Source organism: Ammospiza nelsoni, chromosome 2 (assembly GCF_027579445.1).
Source record: "Ammospiza nelsoni isolate bAmmNel1 chromosome 2, bAmmNel1.pri, whole genome shotgun sequence".
NCBI lineage: Eukaryota > Metazoa > Chordata > Aves > Passeriformes > Passerellidae > Ammospiza > Ammospiza nelsoni.
In genome coordinates this window covers 91,350,462-91,375,068 of record NC_080634.1, presented here as the reverse complement: position 1 = coordinate 91,375,068, position 24,607 = coordinate 91,350,462, and the positions used below count along the sequence as shown (strand labels likewise).

Genomic DNA, 24,607 nt, shown 5'->3' with positions numbered 1-24,607 from the left:
GTGATTTTCTTATGTTACTATTTACTTTGTAGGCATTTGTACCCAAAATTATAGATCCTCTTTGACTAACCAAAGCATGTCCTCTCACAATAAAGTTCTGAAAGAGATGAAATGCAAACAGTCTGATAAAAATATAATCCTTCTTTTCCAATTGCTGTAAAAATAATAGAATTTTAATGAGCTATATTGTTTTCATACACTTGTTGAGTGATCCTATTACATTTCATAGTGGAGTTATTTTTTGTATTTTTTTGTTAATGCAATAGAGTAATTTTAAATAAATGATACCAGGTATTATTTTCTATTATTTTTCTTTTTAAGATTTTACAATTAGAAAAAAAAAATGCTTTACATCTGTTCTGATCCTTGTTCTTTACTTTGTTCATTAGGTGAATGTGTTGTCCCAAAATAGCTTCTTTCACTCAGTGAGCAAGAGGCCAATCCACACAGAGAATTGAGATATTTGAATTATTTACAGTTCTGTGCAGAAAGAGGTGCTGGGCAGCAAATACTTACCATTTATGTATGTTAGCAAACAAAGGCATTAATGTTCATTGGCTACAAATTACATAATTCTTTCATTAATTAATCTTCTATTGGTCAATGATTCCCTCACTTCTCATGCTGATTAGCCTGCACAGTCTTCCTGTTCTCTTGAGCTGATGGGTTTCTTGGGCCATAAGTCAGTGATTGTAGCTCTTGCCCCACCAGAATTACCTTTTACCCAGTCAGATCTGATTCCAGCAGAGTTGATGAGCAGGCTTTGTTAGTTTCTTCCTTATCTTGGGAATTTTGCCAAATGTATTTGTGGCCCTCAAAGTCTGCATTCTTTGTGTCCACTATCAGGAGCACACCCTTCTCGACAAGCTGTGTTAACCTCCTCCTAGGTTACTGAGGCATGTCAAGCCCTAAACTTTAATAGCGCAATTCTACAGATAAGTAATTTATCTTTTTAACATTTAATAGTTGAGAGTTACATGTTTATTTATTTATATAAATAATAGTAGTAGTATAAGTCTCTTATAATATATGAGACTTATATAATATATAAAATACTATATACAAACAGCGTTATTGTAAGTCTCATAATAGATACTAGACTTTTACTATTATTAAATCAAATTTGAGTGAGGGCACTTTCTGGGAACCTGAAAAAAGCATCTCCCACATATATATGTGTGTGTGTGTGTGTTTGTGTATCTATTTGGCTTTGGACTCTCTTGTGTATCTATTTTAAATATATATACAAATAAATATATGCATATAAATATTAGGATAGATAGATAGATAGATAGATAGATAGATAGATAGATAGATAGATAGATAGATAGATAGATAGATAGATAGATAGATAGATAGATAGATAGATAGATATAAAAAATAAGTGCATTAGTCTCGTCTCCCGGCTGCCGGGTTGCGGAGCTCCCCGGGGCGCCCCGTGCGCTCCCGGCCGGTGCAGCCCGGCTCTCCCGCACGTGACCGGACGCGCCTCCCGCCGCTGCCCGTGCCCGGTGACGCGGCCGGGGCGGGGCCGGCGCCTCACCGGAAGCGGCGCGTCCCCCCCGCCCGCCGCCGGCGGATCGCAGCGCGCCCCGAGGCGGCCCCGGCCGCCGGCACCGCACCGCGAGGCCCCGGAGCGGCGGGCCCGGCTCCGCTGTGCGCCGGCAGGTGCTGCGGGAGGGCGGCGGGAGAGGCCCCGTGTGCGGGTGCGGGAGGCGGGCGCGCCGGGGCCGGCCGGCGGCGGGCCTGGCTGCCCGCGGTGTGTGAGGGCACGGGCGGCGCGTCCCTGCCCTCCCGGGCTCCGCGGCTCCCAAGAGTTGTACCACAGGGTAATCGGAGCCCGCGCACGGTGCAGGAGTGCGGGCTGTGAGGGAGCCGAGCGCAGGTGAGGGAGGCAGGGTGTTGCTCTCCGAGGCAGGGAGGGCGCAATGTAATGCAAGGTTATTGCTTAACTGGAGCGGGGGAGAGCTGCTTCCCTCTTCTTGCAGGAAATGAGTGCGTGCGGGGTGATTATTGCGCTTAAAAATCAGTGCCTACTAGACTGATAATTTTCTTGACTGTTGCTTTATTTTTCTCTGACAGGAAAACATCCCCATTATCTTGTTTTTCGGGCTTCTTACATCTAAATGTAGTATAAGAAATACTATCTGTAACTATGGGGTGGCCTCTTGCACTTCAAAGGAACAGCATGTTCTGTAGAACCTGTTCCTTTACAATGCTCACTGGCCCCTAAGGTTTCATTAACGAGAACAAAAGAAATGCTAAAAAAGAGGTTATGTCCAGGTCATGCATGTTGGCACTGTTTGTTCCTAAAAGCTTTTTCTCACATCTTTTTTTATTCTAGAACAGATGTTTTCATTTCTTTCTTACCAGACTTATGAAGTACTATGGATTTTTTGTTCTTTCTGTTCAAGAGTGATGTATCTGTTAAGATTTCTTTCATACTTTTAATTCGCATCAACTTTGATTTGGGAAAATCTTTTTGACTTTTTAACACATATTGGTCAGGAGTAGAATTCTGCATTTCTCTCAGTGGCACATATTCCCATTTTTACTTTGGGCTGCAGGAGCATACTGAGTCCTTAGCAGCTTCAGGTATGGAAGCTGCCTGACCTCTGCAGACAGTAGTTTATCACTTCAGGCTACAAACAGGCTCTTAAGAACTGTCGGGGTTGTTTTGGCAGTCAACGTTTGGACAGTCCTCTTTAACTTAAAATTCTGTGTTTCTTTTGATCATGTTGGAGAATAAGGTGGTTGTGTTGCCAGACTTGCATTGTCATTTTACCCTCAGCTATTTCTCTAGTGCTTCCTAGGTTTGTTTGGTTGTTTGGTTTTTTTGTTGAAGATCGTAACACTAATTTGCACTCCAGCTGAAGATAGAACTTGAAAATGTCATGGAAGCCCAAACTAAAATCTTTTTAACTTCTGATAAAAACCCAAAAAATGAACTATGAAGTATTTGGCACTAACACTTACTACTGTATCTTGGGAGTATGGTTTGCTTCTAGTTTTATGTAATTTTATGTAATCTTAGTTTTATGTAATTTTATTTCATGATTACCTGCAAGTTGTGTACCTTATCTTTTCTAACTCAGTTACAGAAAATTTGATCATAGTTTTTAGTGTTCTCTTGCAAAAACAAAGGGTTTTGTTAGATGTAGTAACTGGAAACTAAATTTGTTTTGTCTGTGTTTAGTTTCAATTTGGTTTACAGGACCAGTTTGTTGATGTTGGTTTCTCTGTTGGTCCACAGAGATTTCATTTGATGTTTTGCATCTCCACTGTACATGTGGAGCAGAAGTGATTGTGTGTGTTTGAGATGTTTAGTGTTGTGCCTGCGTTGGCTAAGTGAGCATTACAGACCAGTCATGACAAATTAAAAAGATTAAACAAGGCCAGCAGTTTCTCATTTGCTCTTCTTTGGAGTGTTGAGCACAGCTGTCTGCTGGCTTCTTACAAAAATAACACAAGTCTGGAGTATAATAAAATTGCATGGATTGTTTTTAAAACAGTATTATCTGCTTCATAAATTGCTTCTGTCCCTTGACAGTGCTTGATTGGAGAGGGGTAGGTATAGTTTGTAGAATAAATATTAAAAGTGCTGTTTAGCACTCAAAAACCGGCTTTTGGAATTATTATGGTGGTGGAAAACAGAAACACTCTGAATTTCTGTGATGCTGCTTCTTGAGCTTAATGAATGACCCAAACCAACAACTTTTATTATGAGTTGTATGATACCTTGTGTAAGTTATTCTTGAACTGGCTTGGAAAGTATGTATTTCTGATTGCTGGAGACTAAGGAATGTAAAATATGTGTTAAAATGTGATATTTTGTGAAGGGGCTGTGTATTAATAGGCCTACAGTGGAGTGTGAAGCAATATGACATGTTAAATAGTAGCACTAAATTTCCTAAGAGGCCTTGCAGCCTCTCAGGAAATCTAAGACCTGAAGCTTGTCTGTTTTCATGTACAGGTGGTAGAAACCTGTGCATGACAGGTTTATTAGTAACTAAGTACTGGCAATAACCTCCTGTAGTGCCAGTGTCTGAGAGAGCCAATAACATGCTGGTTACTTGTGGAGAAAGCATCACTTCAGAATATCTGGGTGCTGTTGTGAATCTGTTTCAGAACAGGTTAGAAGTAGAAGCATACAATTTGATTAATTTCTGTTATTAATGTGCTTGCTCTGGCTTCTGTAGTTGGGTTAGAAGTAGAGTATAGACTATTAAAAATGCAGTAGTTAAGTTTTTGTATAAGTGGATGTGAAATTGCTTTCTCTGATATCTGATTCTACATGCAGAGGTAAACAGTAGTGTTTTTTTCTCTTTAATTAGATCACCCAGAAGACACAATGAGCGTTAAAGCTTTCAAGCTCGTTTCTGCTGTTGAGCGGGAGATGTTAATGGGAGACAAAAACTACATCAACATCGAGTGCATTGAGTGTTGTGGGAAGAACCTCTATATTGGAACCAATGACTGCTTTATCTATCACTTCCTGTTGGATGAAAAGGTATCCACAGCTGGAAAAATAACTTTTGCTGCCACCAAGCAACTACACAAATACCTGGGTTTGAAGAAGCCTGTGAGCGAGTTGAAAGCAGCCTCTGCCCTCACGAGACTGCTTGTGCTCTGTGACAACACGATAACACTAGTGAACATGATCAACTTGGAACCTGTCCCCACTGGTGCTAGGATCAAAGGAGCTGTGACATTCACCCTGAATGAAAACCCTGTGAGTGGGGATCCTTTCTGCGTTGAAGTTTGCATTATCTCGGTCAAGCGCCGGACCATTCAAATGTTCATGGTGTTTGAAGACAGAGTCCAGATAGTGAAGGAAGTGTTTACTCCAGAGCAACCCTGTGCTGTGGCTGTAGATGGTTACTACTTATGCCTTGCCCTTACTACACAGTATATAATTTTGAATTACAATACTGGCGTCTCCCAGGACCTATTTCCTTATTGCAGTGATGAGAAACGGCCAATTGTGAAAAGAATAGGCAGACAAGAGTTTCTGTTGGCTGGCCCTGGAGGCCTAGGTGAGACTAAGGATTTTAATTTTTTGCAATTTTTATAACTTCTCTTTATTTCTCTGAATTTCTGAAGCAAAGCTTTAGAAATCAAGTGTTATGCATAATAATGATGATTTCCTTCACAGGTCTATATTGGAACACTGAGATAAAAGGGAGATGGTAAATTTTTGATACTTAGTACTATTATAACTGTAGAATAATATTATAACTGTAAAAAACCACTCTAAGTGGTTTTTTATTAATGCACAAAATTTTATTATTATTTTTATTCTCATTATGTGTTTTATTTTAATCAAAGCTTCATTTCATTGTACCTTGCATTCCCTAGCAAAAACAAATTGTTGAGTACCAAGTGAAGTTTCAGAGATTGATAGAAAGTCTGTAGTGACTAGAGGATTTGTTGAGGGTTGGTGGGTTTGTGAATGTTGCTACAAAATTGTTCAGTTAGTGTAGATGAATTAATTTTTTCCTCAGTTGTTATTCAGAAGAGCTCTTATGAAGTCCATTTTATAGATTTTAATACATTCACAAGAAGGTATGTCGTGCTACAATATTAGTAAGAACCTTTAGTGGAAGTAAGTTGCATCCTACCTCCTATAATAGTAAACACTCTCCTAACTGTAGGTGTTATCAGATACTACCCAGTTTTTATGCTCTCATTTGCTTTATATTTTTAGTAGTATTTTTCAGCTCTGTGTTAGCAGAAAATGATAGTTTAAGTATTGCAAAACCAAAGTTAAATCATGTGAAATCATGCTCTTATCTAAGAGCTGACTGTAAGGACTACTGTAATCTATCTAAATGGGCAATATGCTGTGAAGTCAGTTATCTTGAGCTTTTTTTGGAAAAGCTGCAATATCCCAGAGCTGACATACCACAGGCAGAATGCTGTCATGCTGTTTGCCATATGACTCTCCTTTCAGGAGACACTGTTTATGTATTTTCCCTGAAACATTAGGAATAGCCTGGCACAAAGTTCACAGCTATTTAGGTTCTTAATTTGGGGTTTGGTTTTTTAATATAAATTCCAAAGAAAATCAAGTGTGCAATATAAATTCCAAAGAAAATCATTGCTTGTATTGAAGTTTTGCTTTGTGACCAGAATGCAAGATGTACATCAACTCACCAGGTTTTCTCTAAAGAAGTAGACTCAGTAGAATTTGAATTTATGTTAATTAAAGATGTTCCAAGATGAACTTGGGGTTTTTTTTTCAGATACAGTGCTTTTCTAAGTCATTTTGGCTGCCCACTTGCTATTAAAGCTCTTAGTTCTTTTAAATATGGATCTGCAGTTTTGGACATTAACTGTTTTAGTAGTGCTAGGGAAGTTAAAATTTGTCAATTAGCTGATTTTCTGAGAAGATTCCATTATTTCTTTAATTTTTAAAATTATTTAGGCATGTCAAAACAGATTCTGTTCAAGTAATTTATCTTTTTTTTGTCTTTAAGAATATAATTTCAAAAGCATAATTGTATTTAGTTAAGAATCAGAATTTTATTTAGTGTGACTTGCTTTTGTCTACTGTACTGTAAGAAAGATGCATGAACAGAAGATGACTTATAAAGTACATCATCCTTGTGTAAGTAGAATGTCAGGTATGGGAGATGTTAAGCAAGTGCACGTGTGCTGCTGTAAACCACATGCTATAAACCACTCTTTTCCTCATGATGTGGGCAAAGTCTTTCTTGAACTGCCTCAGAGACCTTTTAGAGTATTTGCTATCAACTGCATAGTTTTTCCTTGCTTAATTCACCTTTTTTTTTTTATCTCCTGTTCTCTATTCCCTCCCCAGTAATGTTTTGACTAAGTATTATCCATCTTGCTGTTCCTCCTTGGTACAATTCCTAGTGTGTTTAACACTTGTCTCTTTGAAGTTATGAAGATGGTTGGGCACCTTTTTAGTAGATAAGCATTGTGTATCTTGGTATCTCAGGTGGGCCTCTGCTGTGGAATGCATGGACTTGCAAAGGCTTGATGTAAATCTTCAGCTCCAATTTTGTTTGCTTTCATATGTCTCATTGATCATGGCGTGCTGGTTTGGCACTTGGTAGAGCATCTGTGCTAAGTTCAACCTCTTTTACAGAGATGGAGATATCCTGCCTTAATGTATTTGCTTTAGAGTGTTTGAAGTGACACTTATTTGTATTAATTTTCTTTGGAGTTAAGACTGGAATTTAGATTAGCAAAAAGCAAGTGCTTAAAATGATAATCAATGTAGAACATCTCTGAGTTTATTGTGTATGTAACCTTTTTCTTTATCTGTACACTGGATTTTAAAATGGTTGTTAGAATTGTTCATAGCAGATCCTTAGCCGTTTGGCACTTTGTTGTCTTTACTTGCAGTTAGTATTTAGCTCTTTCTTGCAAAAGTGGGAAGAACTTCATTTTTGGTGCTTCTTCTTTCTGTCCAGTAATTAGTTAATTTACTGTTGAAAATCAGTCCTTTGTGATATGTATGAAACTGCTTACCAAAATTCAGTTTTCTAGTTTGTGGAACTCTTGTTGCATGTTTTTATCAGATTTCCTATTGTACAGAGGCTTTAAGTGTTTAAAATTACAGTGGACACTTCTTGATATTGGCACAGGGTATGCTTCCCAGCACCAGCTGGAGCAACTGCCCAGAAGGTCTGAGGTGGTGACTCAGGCTGAGCTCGCAGTGGAGGGTGCAGCTCCTCACACCCTGAGCTGAGCAGAGTGTCTCCTGCCTCATGCTGAGACTGCACCAAGGAAAAATATTGGCCTTGCCTCTATGTGTGCTTGGCTGAGGATTTCTGTTACCAAGTGAATGAGATGCAGTGGGAGGTCAGCTGAGTACATGGCACCAGAGATGGCAGAAAGGAAATTGAATCTTCTCCAGGACACAGGCTTGAGGCTTGAACCTCCAGCTGTACAGAGGGGAAGGACTGGCTGGGTCTCTGCTGTTCTGTGATGGCTGACGCAGGAAACTCATGACTTCTGATAATGGGAAGAGCTCTCCTTCTCTGCTTGCTGATCTACATCCATATAATACACTCAGTGCTTACAGTAGCAGATGAAAAGCAGGAAGTTCTGTCCAACAAGTCATCTAAGCCTGTACAATGCAGTAGCACCAGGAGGAATTAGCAAATAATAGTGGGAAACTGCCTTATATTGGAGATGGGAGTTTTCTCATCAACCCTGCCGCTAAGGAAACATCTTGGGGAGGAGTACATGGATTGTGTAGACCACTAATGGATTGTACAGTTTGTGGTGATGAGTTTTGTCTTTTAGGACTATGGATCCCTATTTAAGGAAGAGATGGGATCCACCTGGTCAAGTGAGGCAAAAGTGTTTTTATCATCTTGACTGAGCAACACGGTGAGTTGGATTTAGGTTAGGCTGTGTTGGCAAACAAATCAGTGCAAGGTGGTGTGATGAGAGACTTCATAAGCAGCAAACAGAGCTGAAGAAGTTTTGTTTCAGGCATATGCAGAGGAAGAAGTCTTTACAGAACATTGTGGTAGTGGAAGCTCTCTAACTTTTTCTGGGAAATCAGCACAGCTGTGTTTTAACAGCTGAAATGGGAGTTAACCTTCTAAAGGGGCAGCACAGCAGCAGACAAGGAGGCCAGGAGTTTTCCAGAGTGCACTGATAGTGACCAAGGAGATGATGAAGGGGTGTGCTCTGTTGAACATCAGTGTGTTATCAGCATTGTTCTACTCAGTCCAAAACACCAGCTGCTAAGAAAATTAACTCTATCCAAAATCAGGGCAGAGGCTAATGTCCATCTGGCATTGACTGTGCTGAACACCATGAAGGGCAACAAAAAGAGCTTCTACAAGCATATCAGCAGCCCAGGAAGGCTAGTGGAAGCCCACTGTTAAATGGGGTGGAGCACCTGAATCTAAAGGGCATGGAAAACACTGAGGAGCTTAATGCCTTCTTTATGTCAGTCTACTGGTATGACCTTCTTTCAGGAATCATCAGCCCTAAGGAACAGTGGGAAAATTTGTTCTCAGCAGAGGAGGATCAGGTTATGGACAGTCAAATCCATGGGACCTGATGGGATGTTCTCATGAATGCTTGAGGGTGATGGTCAATGTCATTTTGAGGCCAATTTTTTATCTTTGAAAGATCATGATGATCAGAGGATGTTCCTCAGAACTGGAAGAAAACAGATGTTTTCACTGCTGCCTTAGGTGATCAAGAGAAAGGAAGCAGGGAAGTGCAGCCAGCCCTACCCTGATCCCTCGGGAAGGGGATCTGAGAAAATCCTGGAGGCTGTTTCCAAATATACAAAGAGCAAGAATGTGATTTGAAGTAATCCATGTGGATTTAAAAAGGGAAAATTACCTGGCCAGACTGTCTTCTGTGATTAGAGGCCGGCTTGGCGAATGAGGGGAGCTGTGATCCTGTGAAGTTCAGAGAGGCTTTGACGCTCTCTGCCATGACATCCTTTGCAGACAAAGAGATGAAGAATGAGCTGGAGAAACAGCTGAGGTGGATTGAAAGCTCAGCTGAAAGATTTATTGTCAGCAGTGCAGAGGGCAGGTGGGGGCCAGCCTCTGGTCCTGTACCCCAGGGGGCCAATGTGAGGTCAGTACTAACATCATTTTAACAACATGGCTGGTAGGAATGGGCACACCTTCAACAGTTTGCTGATGATACAAAATATTTCTGTTACTCTTGGTGCTGAAAACTGTAGCTTTGTTTCAGGTAACTCTTGTAATCTGTGGGTAGCCTATGCAGTTTTAATATGGAATTGATTCCCAGCCTCGTCTCGTTTCATCAGATGCATTCCTGTACTATGAAGACTGTGGTTCCTGGTTGTAGTTATGTTTATTGTTATCCTTACGTGAGAGCTGGATGAAGACAGAAAATGCATCATTCTGCCTCAGAAGCTCTAGCTATTGAAGGCAGAGGGATGTAGAGAGACATTGGATGGAATGCATGCCTTTTCACTTCCATAAAAATTTTTAAAATTACCTAAAAAAGATATTTTTCATTAAAAAAAAAATATGGGTTTTATAATTATTTGTGTTTGAACATCACAGAAATAGAAAAGCCTAAGAATTAGTCTTTCAAATGTAATAAGCCTTAAGTTTACAACTGGTTAGCATGTATTTAGTACAGGTTTTCTCCCATGTTTGGAAGTGGGATTATATCATGGAATAACAACTGAAAGCCTTTAAAACTGGACAGTACATTTTGCCTGACATAAAATTTTACTGCTGAGTCATAAGAATATCAAGATCTGTAGAGTAAATTAAGAATTATATGTTGCAACTTAGAAATTTTCTGTAAGGTGCTCTGGTTGAAAAGCTGATCATTGTAGTGAAAAAGAACCCTTAGTCAAGGGGAAATGGCTGATCATTTGAAAGCCACTGTAAGGGATCCAAAAGCTTAGTCTCTATAATGTAGTTCTGTAAAAGTTTACATTCTTCTGTTTTGTTTTCTCTGTTTTACTTTTTTTTTTCATTCATTCCGTGAAGGTCCTTGTACCCAGCTCGCCTTGCCTCATTATCCTCTGTTTGGAAGAGATTTTGTAAATTGAATAACATAATCTTTTAATCTCTTCTGTTCTTTAGAGCTCAGACTTATTCTGCCAGCTGTCAAGTGGCTCACTGCTGCCAAAGATCAATTTTCATGGGCATGTCTTTTTAATGGCCTGAGAATTCTTGGTTTAAGGGATATGAATTCATATTTAGAACAGAAGTTTACACTGTGCTGGTAAATATTTATGGAACTGGGCCTGAAAATTTTGACTGAAATTTCTCTTCAATTGATGTCTCAGAATTGGGAAATAGCTATATGAATAGAACCAGTGGCATGTGGTTCTAAAGCAATTTAAAATTTAAAAGTTTATTAAGCTTGGAGAAGAATGGAGGACAGAATAGGCATGAGGCAAAGTTTTTTCATCGTGAAAAAGCACCCTGCAATTTCACTGAAGCTTTAATCTGATTATTCTGAAGACAGCATAGGAGTTATCACTGTAATAACAGAAAGTCTTTACTTTGTGCTGCTTTATAAACAGCCTCTGCATTTTTTCAAATGATTGAAAATGCAGATACTTCACAGGAAGTGACTCACCCCAAGGAGCTGGGCCCTTGTTCTCTGAGAAGGTTGGCTGTAGCAAAAGTGAAAAAGTGTAAGTAAACAATTGTGTCCACTAAAATGCTCTGTAGTCATTGGACACTACAAGAACAAGCACATCTGCATTGCCAGATAGGTCAGGTGGTGCAGGTCTGCAGCTCCTGCTAAGGCAAGATTCTTTGAAAGCTGGGTCTCAACAAGTGTTACTGTTCTGGTATGAATTTAAACTGCATGACATAATTCCTTTAAGAAAGCTCTTAAACTTAGTAAACTTGAATAATTCTTGCTAGTTTGTTTCAGTATTCATCTCTTATCTGTTTTTGGCATTGTCTCTTCCTGTGCTGAAGAAGAATGAAAAAAAAAAAAATTGAACTGAATTAACCAACATCTCTGTCAGGGAGGTGTGATATGTTGTCATCATGCTGCCTTGATACTGCACCTGCTCTGAGACTTTCCATGGCTGTACCTTGGAACCCTGCTTTGTGTTGGGAAGACAACAGTCTTCAATCCTCAACTAGCATGAGCCTCAGGCTTTGTTTTTCCCTTTTTTAGGCATGTTTGCTACTGTAGATGGGATTTCACAGCGCGCCCCGGTGCACTGGTCAGAGAACGTGATTGGGGCAGCTTTGTGCTTTCCCTACGTGGTTGCTCTCGATGATGAGTTCATTACGGTGCACAGCATGCTGGACCAGCAGCAAAAGCAAACCCTGCCCTTTAAAGAAGGTCACATTCTACAGGACTTTGAAGGTATTAAAAAAGACACTTTGTTGCATCAATAATTCTGGAACAACCACTGAAGTCACTTCGGTTTGTTTTTTAAACAAAGTATATAAGAAGTGTGTTGACTGTTGAAACTTCTGTTGCAAGTGCTTTCCTCATTAGATTCTTTGCAGACTTCAGTAATTCAAAATTCCACCCTTCTAATAAAATGTATGCTCATTAAATATGCTTTTATTGTCAACTTAATTGGGTAGGAGTCTATGGAGTTAGAGCTTTTTCTTGTAACTTGGTTATTTCTTTCAAAGGAGCAATGTTAATTTAATGCTACAACTCAGTAATTGTGATCTACAGGTATTTCTCCATTGATTATCCTGACAAAATTCTTATATATTAGAAAGGAATACAAAAGAAAAATAATTTTTAAAATATCTGTGTAAGAGGTTTTAAATTAGGTCTTTCATGTAGAATTGGTAACTGAAAAAATGCAAAATTTTCTATTGATCTGTTCTTCAATTGAGAACTCTTAAGTGTGGAATATACTATGCTACTAATTTTTTCTTCTAGAAAATCTACAAACTCTAGCACTGTGAACTGTATATTTCTTGCTAGATTTGATGTATGGCTTAAAATTTTCAAATATAAGCCTGGGGAAATACCTGTCAGTTAAAAGTTCCTACTCTCTGGAATCTGGACAATAATTTCAGTGGCCTTAGCAGCTTAGTTCATCATGAGTGACTCTAGCCAATTTCTCTTACTTTGAGTGGAACAATATCTGCTGTAACTAAATAAATTTACCAATATCTCTCTAATTCTGAGGTAGAATTCATTGGTGAACCATACTATCGAGTAAATGTGGTAGCAGAAAAGGTCACTTTTGGGACTTTAACCCTGTTTAAGTTCTTACATCTTAAACTGTGTATTTTAAAGCTTATTTCTGAAATTGCTTTTTCCTGTAGAGGCTGTAAATTGAATATATCTGTTTGTTCTGTCCAGGAAAGGTGATTGTTGCTACTAACAAGGGTGTGTACATCTTGGTGCCACTACCTTTGGAAAAACAGATTCAGGATCTTTTAGCTAGCCACAGAGTGGAAGAAGCCCTTGTTCTAGCAAAAGGAGCTCGAAGGAATATTCCAAAAGAGAAATTTCAGGTTTGTCTTTCCTTTAATTTTCATGAAAACAGAAATTTCACAGTGGGGTCTTGTATTCCATTGGTCAAGTGGTTGGAGAATGTACAAAGGAATTTACGTTGTAGAGAAGTTGTAATACCTTTTATGATTTCAGCCTGAGGAAATAAGTATTCTGCTAAATTGTTTGTACTTGTAGAAGCTGTGACTCTGGCAGGGTTGAATGCTGTTGTTCTTCTGAGATTTTGTTGATTTTTTTCAACTGTGTAACTTGAGAGAATTGAAAACAAAGCAAAACCAGAAATCTAGTGGCAGAAAATCCAATGAATGCTTCTTTGGTACTAGATTCAGTTATTATTTGCTATTGCTGTTTAAAAATATATTTTTTAGTTCAAATAAATATTTTGAAATTTTACTTTTTTTATTGAAGATTTTCACCATATCCTAAACTCCACAGTAGCACTAAACTTTAAAGTTAGGTGATGGGAAATCTTAAGCAAATGCATCTTACTTCCAGGCTCTTACAAATGGTGCCTGTACTGCTGTGTAACTCAGATTAAAAGGTTTTTGTCTTAAACTGTTTGATTGCAGTGTTGATTAAAGATTTGTACTCATTCCCTTCTACCCCTGATTTATATTGCCATACATATTCTACTATTATTTTCTTCTATTTAGAGACTTGTAAAAAGCAGCTTGACATCTCATGGAGTAGGTGAATGAATATTTGACTTAGTTTCTTTCCTATTGTAAAAGCAAAATTGATCTGTAACCTGTATAACATCTGTGGTTTTCCTTTTTTAATATACTTTGGAGCATTTTGTTGCCTTTAAAACAGTTGTGTTACTTTTGGTTTGTTTAGAAAGGTGTATATGACTCTGGAAGATACAGGATTGCAATGGTTCAAAACTATTCTGGCTGTCAGGATCTTTTTTGTTTTTTAAATTTGAAGAAGCTTCTAATTCCTTTTCATTTTAGTTTCAGTCAAGGCCCAAAAGGCAATCATTAAATGAAACTTGTATCAGCTTTCATTTTGATCCTTAACTCCTCTCTTAAATGAGTAACTGGGAGACTGCTGGAACTAAAAAGCTCATTGAGAAAAATGTTCCCATCCTTTTGTGAAGGTCCAACTACCTGAAAGTACTTGAAGCTTAAAAGTATTTAGGCAGCTACAGAGTTCAGTTTCCAGCATGTTTTGCTTTGCATCTTCATTTCCTACTTTTCCCTTCCAATCTATTTAAAGAAGCAAACAAAAATCTTGCTGTGAGGGCAGGATGCACAATCTAATCAATGTCTTCTATGTGTGATGACCTATGATTTTCCAATTATTTCTTTACAGTTCGTGTAGTTTTAGTGTGGGAATGACTTTCTGTGTTTTGCCACTGGATGAACTGCAATTCATTATCTAAAATACATTATATAGACTCTCATTCCTCCTAAGTTTTCTTGCATTAAGGATTTTTCAGCCTTTGAATATGTTACTTTCTTTTCACAAGTATCTTAAGCATGCAGGATTGGTCTTCCTGAAATTAGTTTCCTAGAATATTGCAAGTTCTTTCTAATTTAGTGTGCTTTTAAGGGTATTCGCTTATTTTAAATCAGTGCTACAACTGAAAAACAGAAAACATAGTTCTTGCAAGCAAAACAGCTGTTCTGTTTCTGGGGTGTATTTGCAAATTTATATTAATCAATTATCAAATTCTTGAATTGATGGAGTTTCCCACTGACTCCTACTAAAATGACTCAGTTTGGCCTAGTTATTGAGACATTACTCAATAAAAAAAAAAAACAGACAGTTTTTCAGAGCTTGTCTGTAGCTGGAAATGCAACATATTGAGTTTGCTTTCCAAGGGGACTCTGATACCTGATACTGTCATTACAGGTTTGTTACAGGCACATCAGTCTTTCTTTGATGTAGTCTTGTGTAACAGAAGTCTGATGGACCTCAACCAAATTGCACACCTTACATATGTTTTTGCAACATTTCTTTGACATATTTTTACTGACCACACAGCACTCATTTCTAACTCCTTTTTGAGAGCTATTCTAAGATAGCTATAATATCTATTAGAAAATTGATATTTTGTAGTAGGTATCTTCTGGTATCTGTTTGCAGGCATTACTGAATCCTGAGTAGCTGACACTTCCAAGGCCTTCTTTTGCCATTTTGTACAAGCAGTAGGATTGGAGTGCCTAGGGTTGGCATTAAGGCACTTGATCCAGCCACTATAATCTATCCATACATGATAGTGTATGGATTATTATTGTGTGGTTCACGAAGTACAGTGTTCTCTTTGTCACATGATGCAGTTTTCAATGGCTGATGCCATCTTATGTGTCCCTTGAACCCAGGGCACTGCAGGGCAGATCTTGAGGACATGGGAGTTTTTCCCTGCAGTTCAGTATTTTGTCACTGCATGCATACATGGGTATGCTCTCCCTCTGTATAACAGCATAAACATATATCTATATATGCTGGTAATGCAGAATGAAGGTGGAATAGCAGCAATGAAGTCCTGTACTCTCAGAATGATTTGTACAGTCAATATTTAGTTATTGAAAAGTAGCAGATCTTCTTAGAAGCTCTAGCCTGTTATTTGACTTGTAGTTCCCTCAGACTGCAAATTTAGCTCTGCTGTAACAGATGAAAATTTCTTTGTTTTTGAGCATCAGGAATTCCTGCTAGGTAAAAAATGCTAAGCAAAGATGCTCCAAGGAGATGGATATCTCTGCTGGATATAATTTTTGATAGAATACAAAGGCCTTTCTACCATGCTACCATGAAATAACTGAATACTACTTATTAATTTTTCAGGACAGCTGACGTTTGCAGAATTCATGGTTGATGGTAGTGAAGACCTTGGTTAGATTGACACACATCTTGCATAGGTATCTCTCTCTTTTTTTTTCTTCCTAATTCTTTTTAGTTTTAAAAACATATTAACTCCACCCAAATCTTTTTTGTTTTAAAAACATATTAACTACACCCAAATCTGACCAAAAGACAAAGTGGCTTTCTAGAAAAATTCCTTTGGACAATGTAGTAATTGTAATTGGTAATTTTGACCATTTTAGAAAGGATTTTTTTAACAATTGAGAGAATTAAGACTTCACTACAGCAATCACAGCTTCAGCAGTCATGTCTTTTTCCTATTGCTTTTCCAGATGTTAGTTAATACAGAACTCATATCGTGTTTTTGTAGCTACTGTTTTTTATGTGAATTTAGTCAACAGTGCAGAATTTCCCTAAAGAATTGCAAGTCCTATAGGGGTTCTTCAGAAATTATAAAGGACTAAACAGTGTGTTGAATTTTGACTGGGTGTAGCTTAGTACCTTTTTAAAAAGAGCCTGTTCCAGATCTGACAAAATGATCTGGAAGAACTGAAGTTTTTTCTGTCATAAACAGAGTTTAACTCTGTGTGTTTGACATGTAGGGTCTAGCCTATTTTTAAAAATCTGGGAGAAAGGAATATTGGATTTTCCATAATCTGCTCTGTTTTCCTCCATAATCTTTACCCTAGGACATCTTAACATCTAGTGTTTATATTGTCAGCTAAAAATCTACCTGGGTACTGCCTATCTAATCATTGCATCTTAAATAAGTTCAGAAAGTGTCTGTCTGTAGATATTCTACAATTTTTTGTTGCATGTCTTTAAGGGAGAATTGAAGATATTTCAACATTTAAGTGAAAGTGAACTTCATCAGTTCAAATTTAAAACTGGTTCCTTCAGCCTATAGTTAGATTATCAATGAACTCTCTTCCATTTTTTGTCAAAAAGATGCTGTACAGATTAAACTCTGCAATTCAAGCGGTGCTTTCAGTGAAATTTACTCAAACTTTATTACAAAATCATAATCAACTAAATATGTAAATTTTAGTGATCACTCTATTGCAAAAATTGAAAATAGGTTTGTGGGGGGAAAAATGCCAGCCTTTCTACTTTTGATACTGGTCAGTGGAGTGAGAAGTCTTTCCCTGGAAAGTCAGGCTGGATTTTAACATTTTTCTGCTGCCATGAGATGCAAATATTTGCAGAATTTAATCCTTCAGCAGTGTCATTAGGAAGGTGACCAGGTAGGTATTCATTGGTTCACAGATTACTGTGTATTGGTGTAATAACACTGTCAGAAATCCAAAATATTCTGGATATTTTATGAGTCAATCCCCTAAAGAAGTTTTACTTTGTAGCTAATTAAATTCTCTTTTAACTTTAGTTAACTCTATTTTAATCATTACATTGAGTGTAAAGCATTAGTTAATATAAAGATGTCATTAAGTATTTGTTTAATTTTATATTGTTATATTTGTCTGGAAAACTGTGCCTGATAACATTACTCTCTGTTTCCCCTTTTCTCCTATACATTGGGGAGGCAAGAAAAGGCCCACAATCTTACAAAGATTTTAGAGACTTGCTAAGAACAGAGATTAAGTATTTCCATTAGGCAAACCATTAGTAAAGCATGCACAGACTTAGTGGAGTGAAGCCAAGCTTTTCTATTGGTAAATCCATAACCTTTAATCAAGTTGAAAAATCATCAGAGTATCAGTCCACTGTACTTGAGGCCTGGTGCTCTTCAGCAATTCCTTCCTGGAATATGTTCCTATTGTATTGTAGTTTCTCTGGGCAGTTTTATTGAAAATGGTTTTTTTAAGCCTTGTATTAGTACCAGCCTTCATGTACAGTGTACATGTACAAACATTAGAAAGCTGTGTATTTGTGAGTAAATTGAAGGGAAAAACTGAAGACATGAGAAGGTAGCTGGGTGTATTTGCCAAAGTACCAGTGTTGTTGTGAAGGGGAGTGCTCTGCAGAGCACAGTTTAGGTTCCTTGCTTTTAGTACTTCTCTTTTGCTGTTGGAAATATTCTGAGCACAAGGATTTCATTTAATCTTGTAATTGGTAGTTGTTGACCCATCAGATTTAATAACTACCTATCATTTAAAGTAGTTTTCATGTTCTCTTTCTACTGACCTTCATTTAAACATTCTTTTGTCTAGGTGTGACCTTAACAGTAAAGTTTAATAACAAATAACTTTCCATATTATGGTTTACTTGGTCTTTAACCATATTTTTATGGTACATTGCATAATGTTCTGCATATTGGATAGGCTGAGCTGTTTTGGAAGAATTTTTTATTAAAAAAAATCAAAGTAGCAAAACTGGCAGAAAGTCAAAAATATGGCCATCAGCTGGGGATGAACATGTAAGAATTGCCTGCAGTTTTGCACCAGAGAGATGAGACAGGAAAGAAGTGGCTGTATGTGGTCAAGTGGGACCATCTTTATTTTTTGCACTTACTGAATTGTGGGAAACTTCAAAGATAACTATTGGCTTTTATGTTTTCAATCACCTCAAAAAACTTGAGGCAAGTCAGTGTGATGTTAGATAAGTCATTGTTTGAACAAGAAAACTTAAACTTGCTGTTTGTTGACTTTGCTTTTAGTAAGTACTCATGAGCAGTGTTGTGTTCACACACATTTGTGTGAACACAACTGAGTCAGGACAGCAGATTCTATATATTCAGGTAGATAATTTAAAATGTAGAGGATCAAGGTTTATTTTGCTTGTGACTTGTCAGATGTGGCTGAAGATGATTTGTTTGGTGTTTTTTGGCAGGTAGCTATTGCAGTAGTAACTAACACTACATAAATACAAATATAATAAACCTTTTTTCCCCCTCCTTCTTTTTTATAGGTAATGTACAAACGAATCCTGCAGCAAGCAGGTTTTATACAGTTTGCACAGCTTCAGTTCCTTGAAGCAAAAGAACTCTTCAGGTAATTGTGTGACAAGAAATTTTTTTATTTCCCTTCTTTAAATAAGGAGTTAGTGTTCTTGGTTTGAAAAACTTAGTTCCTTGAATGTTTTTCAATGTAGATGTGAGTTCAATGTAATAAAATGATGTTAAGAATAGAATAACATTGAAAAAATGTTTTAGCTGAAGAGTTAATGCAACTGATTTATTTTGGGATGATAACACATAGTAGCACTAAGAATTTGAGTATGGAGTATATTTGTATAATATATATTTGTATGTATGGAGATTTTTTTACTTTATGTCCGTGAAGGTCAAGGCTTTATCACTGAGTCTGTGCTGTGATTTACAGCATGAACATTGCTTTGTTCTTTTTTTTAATACTTTTAATAAAAGGTATAACTTAAACATTAGTTACAATTTAAATATTATTGACACAATTGCACTATTTTTTATGAGGATGTTGGTACTGAATTTTTTTTAGCACTTATTCTGCTATACCTTTTACAGAAGACAGATTTGTTCTTGAAGTCTGTAGTAACCTTGTCAATATAGCCATTTCAGCAGTCACTTGTTTATAAATTGACCTTGATATTCCACTTTCATTCAGAAAATGCTGCTTGTTTTCTTTATTCTATCTGATAATTTCATTTCTGCTAGCCATGCCTCATTCTGTGATGCAGCGCTGCTGTGGTTAGTGGAATGCATGCTGACCACATAAAATAACTCTCCTTGTTATCTGCTGAAATTCACTTTAAATAAGTTTAGAGTCTATGGAATAGGATTAAGGTTAGACAATTTTCAGTATACCGTAAGCATATTTACAGTGTAGGAAAAAAGTTGTCCTTGGATTTAAGGAAATGCATTGAGGAAAGTAAAGCTTTGAGGAGTGTTGCTGTTGGTGAGGGACTTTGCCATTTCACTTCCTGCTCACCTGTATGGTGAGAGACACTGGGCTTGGATGAGCAGTGTACACTGAGTGAAGATGAGGGAATGACAGGAAAGGCCTGAACAGCATTTAGAGACAATTTGTTCTGGCCACAACCACTTCCTCTATCACCTAGTAACTGTTGCCATTAGCGAGAAACTTGCAGTCTTTCTCCACCCTTATCTTTCAGACACTTGTGTATCTGACCTCTGGGTTGTGTATCTGAAGCAGAAGTACAAGCAGTGCATAGTTAAGAATATTTTAAGAGCAGTGAAATGAGGGAAATGTATCCTTTCAGGTGTTCTACCACCTTGTGGAAGGAGCCAGGATTGCTTGTGCATCCTCCATCCAACTATCAGTCCCTCTGACAATTAAGCTTTAATGAATAGAATTGTGGGAGCTCCTCTGCAGAAACAAACATGTTTCATGAGAAAATGTGCTGTCCAGCCACAAATTTTGCAGCTCAGGCAGCATCCCAGGGTGTTCCCTTCCTCTAAAAGCTGCAACTCCAAAGCAGAACAACAGTTTTGCTGATGAATGAATTGCTGATGTCTGCTCAGGGAAGAAGGCCAAAAAAGTTTCTGTGCCTTTCTTCTGTCCAGCCATACATAAGCTAAGCAGAGTATTTTGGTGATTCTGAACAAACTTGCTATGGTAATCAGGTTCCTTGATTTTCAGCCCTGGTAGGTACACTGAGTTAGAGTAACAGCTGCATGTGCCCTGATACAGTCTCAATCAATCTTGTTCATTTTAAACTTACTGATGCTCACAGGCAAAATGGGAAAGATAGTGGCAGTCTATGAAAGCACTTCCTCCCATCCCAGTGTGTTGCTCTGCAAATGTTTCAACCTTGTCTTAGAAATCACTTCAATCTTCATGTCAAAGGGAAACTTGGTACCTACCTGAGGAAGGAGGGTGTTAATAGTGAAACAGGATAGCAGCAGTACCTCAGAGATCTTGGTGTGATATGTGGGCCTGCTTCTGGCTAAATATGATGTGAGATTGTCTCACTACTTGGAAAATACTTGACAGTTACAGCTTAGCAGGGGGAATTATATTGGCTTAAAGGTCTTCATTTTCTTGCATTATTACCCTTCTTGGACAACCTTGTCAAGAAACAGTTCTATCTTATGCATAAATTCATAATTCTTAAAGACTGGAACTTTTAATAGGAATAATTTGCCAAGTTCTTCCTAGTTAATGCTGATGCTTGTGAATACTGAAGAAGGTTGACAAAAAGGAAGAATGTGGTAGCTTTATTCAAACTCAAATAGTTCAACATAAGGGAGATAATTTTCTTCAGCTGGATTCATTAGCCTTAAAACTGAGTGAGAAGTAACAGTAGGGCTTCTTTGGTCTGATAAATTCTGTTATAAGCAATAACAGAATTGTGATTGTATTACATAGTTGTGATTTATAGTTATGATATTTCATGTTGTTATCATTAGGGTTATACCAAACAGTGCCTTATAGGTCATTTGCTGAATTTTCCATGCCTTACAGCTACTGTGTTTGGTAGCTGTCATAGGGAAACCAGTTCTCTTCAGTGTTTACTGGTTACATACTGCTTGCCTTCTGACCCACTGGATACTGGAATTTTTCTAAACTTTACTCTTTTTAACAAATAAAAATGTTCACTCTTTGCACAGTGAGAAATACTGGAAGGCCTATAGAGAGAATTTAGGTATAAGTCTCTCCTTCACTAAAAAGGTTAAAAAAATTGCTGGTACTTGTACCTGGAGAAATAAAAAGTAGGAATTATGTGGGTTTTGCATCTTAAATGTGATTCAAGAATATAAGCTTCCAATACAGCCAGTGGGATTTAGGTAAAACAGTTACTGCTGTAGGCTTCTATGGCATCTCTGATACCTATAGATATAAGGGTCTGAATTTAGGCCTAAGTTTCCTGAAAACTTATAGATTCTTCTTGTTGCATTGTTTATATATATAAAGCCCAAAGAGAATTAATGCAGAATTGCTCAAAGGGAAGTTGCCTCACAACATTGATGTCTCAGGAGTTTGTTTTCTACTGTGTGATCTCTGTTTTGCTGAGCCTGAAATGCTAGAAGCTGAAGGCTCAGATGTGTTTTTCTAAAGAGAGGAGATCCTTTGTAACTGTTCTAAAAGAGTTTTGTCCAGATGTGATGGAAAGATCCACAAGACATCCACTAATCCCAGAAGCTATAAGCCTTGAGCTGCATGTTAGCCATTTGTGCAGGTGGAGTCATTGTTTAATATTTGGTATTTTTCTGAAGAAGCTTGTGGACAATGTAGTGCTTTTAGAGAGGCTGCTTGATTGCTGCTTGCCACTGCTGTGGGGAGAACAAAACTGTACAGCTAAACTTGAGTCAGACCTGCTGAGAGAACCACAGGTGCTTCACAGCCCAGGCTCTGGACTAGCCAAAGGTTAAAGTAGATTCTCCTTCTGGAAACAGATCTTCATTGAGGCCAGAATCTGTGAAGTCAGAGGTAAGGCAGATGACTACTTCCTTATCTAGGAAAACTTGGGTGGTAAAATGAAAGGACTCAGAAGCTACTGTAGAAGTTGGAAAATGTTTTGAAACTTACTAAAAGTGGCATATCAAATATGACATTTTTTAACATCATCTTTTTCAATAGTCATAGTCTCCAACTCAAGCTTAGGGCCATCTCCAAATACTTGACAGCATAGCTAGCAAGGGAATCGATGTTTATATTTGAATTTCTCCAGATTTAAGACTCCTTTTTTCTGCACAAATTTTGAGCAGCCTGTGGATGTTATTCAAGTTATGGGTTGACTTTTGTTCTAAAATCAGGGAAGATTTGTTTGGATTGGAGGGGAAAAAAATCTTTCTTCAAATAAGGATTCATTTTCTAGTGTAGTGAATCTCATATAATATATTTAATCTCAGGACTTGAAATTTCAGAGTAGTTGCAGTAGCTAAAACTGCAGTTAGTTTACTGTGATAAGTTCCTACTGAAAACTCAAATATTCTTGGAACCATCAGGCCATGCCACTGTCAGAACTTGCTACTTCTGGGTTATTCTGCCTCTTATCATAGTGTAGATCTAAGAATTTCAAAGCCAAATCCCAAAAGAAGGATTAAAAGAGATTTCAACTGCAGAAATCTCTGAAGTAGACCTGAATGCTTTACCCTGTGTTAGAGGTGGGTCTTTCTAGTGTGGAGGTGGGCTTTAGGCAGTAGGAGTTCTCCATAAGAATTGGGAAAACCTGGTGTTCAAACCTCTCTTCAAGGGAGGGCTGCCCAGTTTTGTCTGTTGTGGTTCTTCTCTATTGTCAGCGTTGCTACTCCTGTGCTTTGCAGTCACTAGGTTCTAGAAGAGAGGATGCTGCTGTTCAATTTGCTGTTGCTATTTTCTCCCAGAATTTCCTTCTTCTGGTATAGATTTTTGTAGCCAAGGGACTGTATTAACTTGAAAGCGAAGTTCTAAATGGGGATTGTCATGGTGATGGCTCCTACTAGTTCATATTTCCTGGATGGTTTTGGAATTGTGTCTCTGGCCAGAAGTGAACAATGCAGGACATGCCTGTAGTGGAGGGATGAGCCCATTTATGATGATCTTTCACACTTTATTGCCTGTAGAAATCTGCTGCTATTCTAATTCTGTGTTATCATTTGTTTCTTTTTGGAATTCATTCCAATCAGAGTTGTGAAGAGAAAGTCTTCACAACAAAAGAAAGAGAGTTGGCTGATCACCAGGTAGATAAGAATTATTTTTAAAAAGTTCTATTTGCAGCAAAATAACTAATCAGGGCTTATTTTACAGAACTGTCAATGTTAATTTTTTCAGCAACAGCAATTTCCTGCACTTCAGTAATGTTAATTTTTAAGCTTGAATTCTGAATAAAAACTTTGACAGTGAGATAATATATTATAAAATATCGTGATATTCTATAATATCAGGATATTTGCTTGCTGCTCTTCTAAAGCAAGGTCTGGAAAGAGGGTTCACTCTAGCTGTGAAAATTAGGGATTATTTGCCATGTGGGGAAAAAAAAATTCTTCTGTCGCAACATGCGTTCTTTAAAAGCTTGAGGAATTTCAATCTAGGCTGAAAGAAAAATGTTTTGTGTGGCATATCTATGTTACAACTTGCTGCTGAAGAAAAGTGTAGGATGCCCTTCACACCTGAAATGGAAAAGCCACTCCAGAGGAGCCCCCATAGATGTACACCCAAGGCCTCTGCCTGTACAACAGACTTGTTGGTTAAATGGATGCATAATCAGTATCTGTGGTTTGCTTACAGAATCTCTGTGAGAGCCAAGTGAGGAATCTGGTGCTTTTTGGGATTGGGGAAAATGTTTTCATCATGCATACACTTGTTCTGAGAGCTTTAGTTTTGTCTAGGAAGCTGCTGTTTTCTCCAGAATTACACTGACACAGTCTTTGTGGCTTGCCTGAAAGGGTTCACTTTTGCTTTTTTTTTTTCTCTGCCAATAGAAGACTAGCTCCCATAGCATATGGATGAAGTCTAGGGCAGTCCTGGGACTGCTGTAGGGCTGTTCAGCTGATTTTTGTATATGCCAGGGAACAGCTATGAAAGCTTAAAAGCAAAAGGCTGGCCAGTCTCTGAATTCTCAGAGCTTTCAATGTCTAGAGGAGGAAGAAGAAAATTTGGACTGCCTAGCTAAACTAACTAACAAGCAAAAGCAGGAGCAAAAAGCAAAAGCAGCACTATGTCCTGTGCCATCTGTGTCCCACCGACTGTGGGGAAATGAGCAGGCTGATAACAAAACAAATCTTTGATTTTTCAGAGCCAGTCTTGAAGGCACAGAACATAACATCCAGCATAAACAGAACAGACCACTGGGGATACAAGCATCATAATGTCACCCTAGGGCATTTTTATCCTGGTTTAGGGCAAATCTGGGAGAAAACCTCCAAAGGGGGCCCCTCCAGAAAGCAAACCCACATGGCCCCTCCCCTAAAGATACAGCAAAAAATATTCCAGAAACTGCCTACATGCTAGTGTCCTGACTAAGCATATGTGAGCAC

General features: G+C 38.0%; 1 protein-coding gene across 1 annotated transcript in view; it reads left to right on the top strand.

The window, feature by feature from the left end:
- Positions 1–1,680: 1,680 nt before the first annotated feature.
- TGFBRAP1 (transforming growth factor beta receptor associated protein 1) overlaps positions 1,681–24,607 on the top strand; it is a 36,660-nt gene continuing 13,733 nt past the window's right edge. The window contains exons 1-5 of the mRNA XM_059466039.1: positions 1,681–1,885; positions 4,335–5,036; positions 11,635–11,829; positions 12,796–12,950; positions 18,622–18,704. Of these exons, the coding sequence (XP_059322022.1) occupies positions 4,352–5,036; positions 11,635–11,829; positions 12,796–12,950; positions 18,622–18,704 (1,118 nt within the window). The 5' untranslated portion in view covers positions 1,681–1,885; positions 4,335–4,351. The remainder of the gene's footprint in view (positions 1,886–4,334; positions 5,037–11,634; positions 11,830–12,795; positions 12,951–18,621; positions 18,705–24,607) is intronic.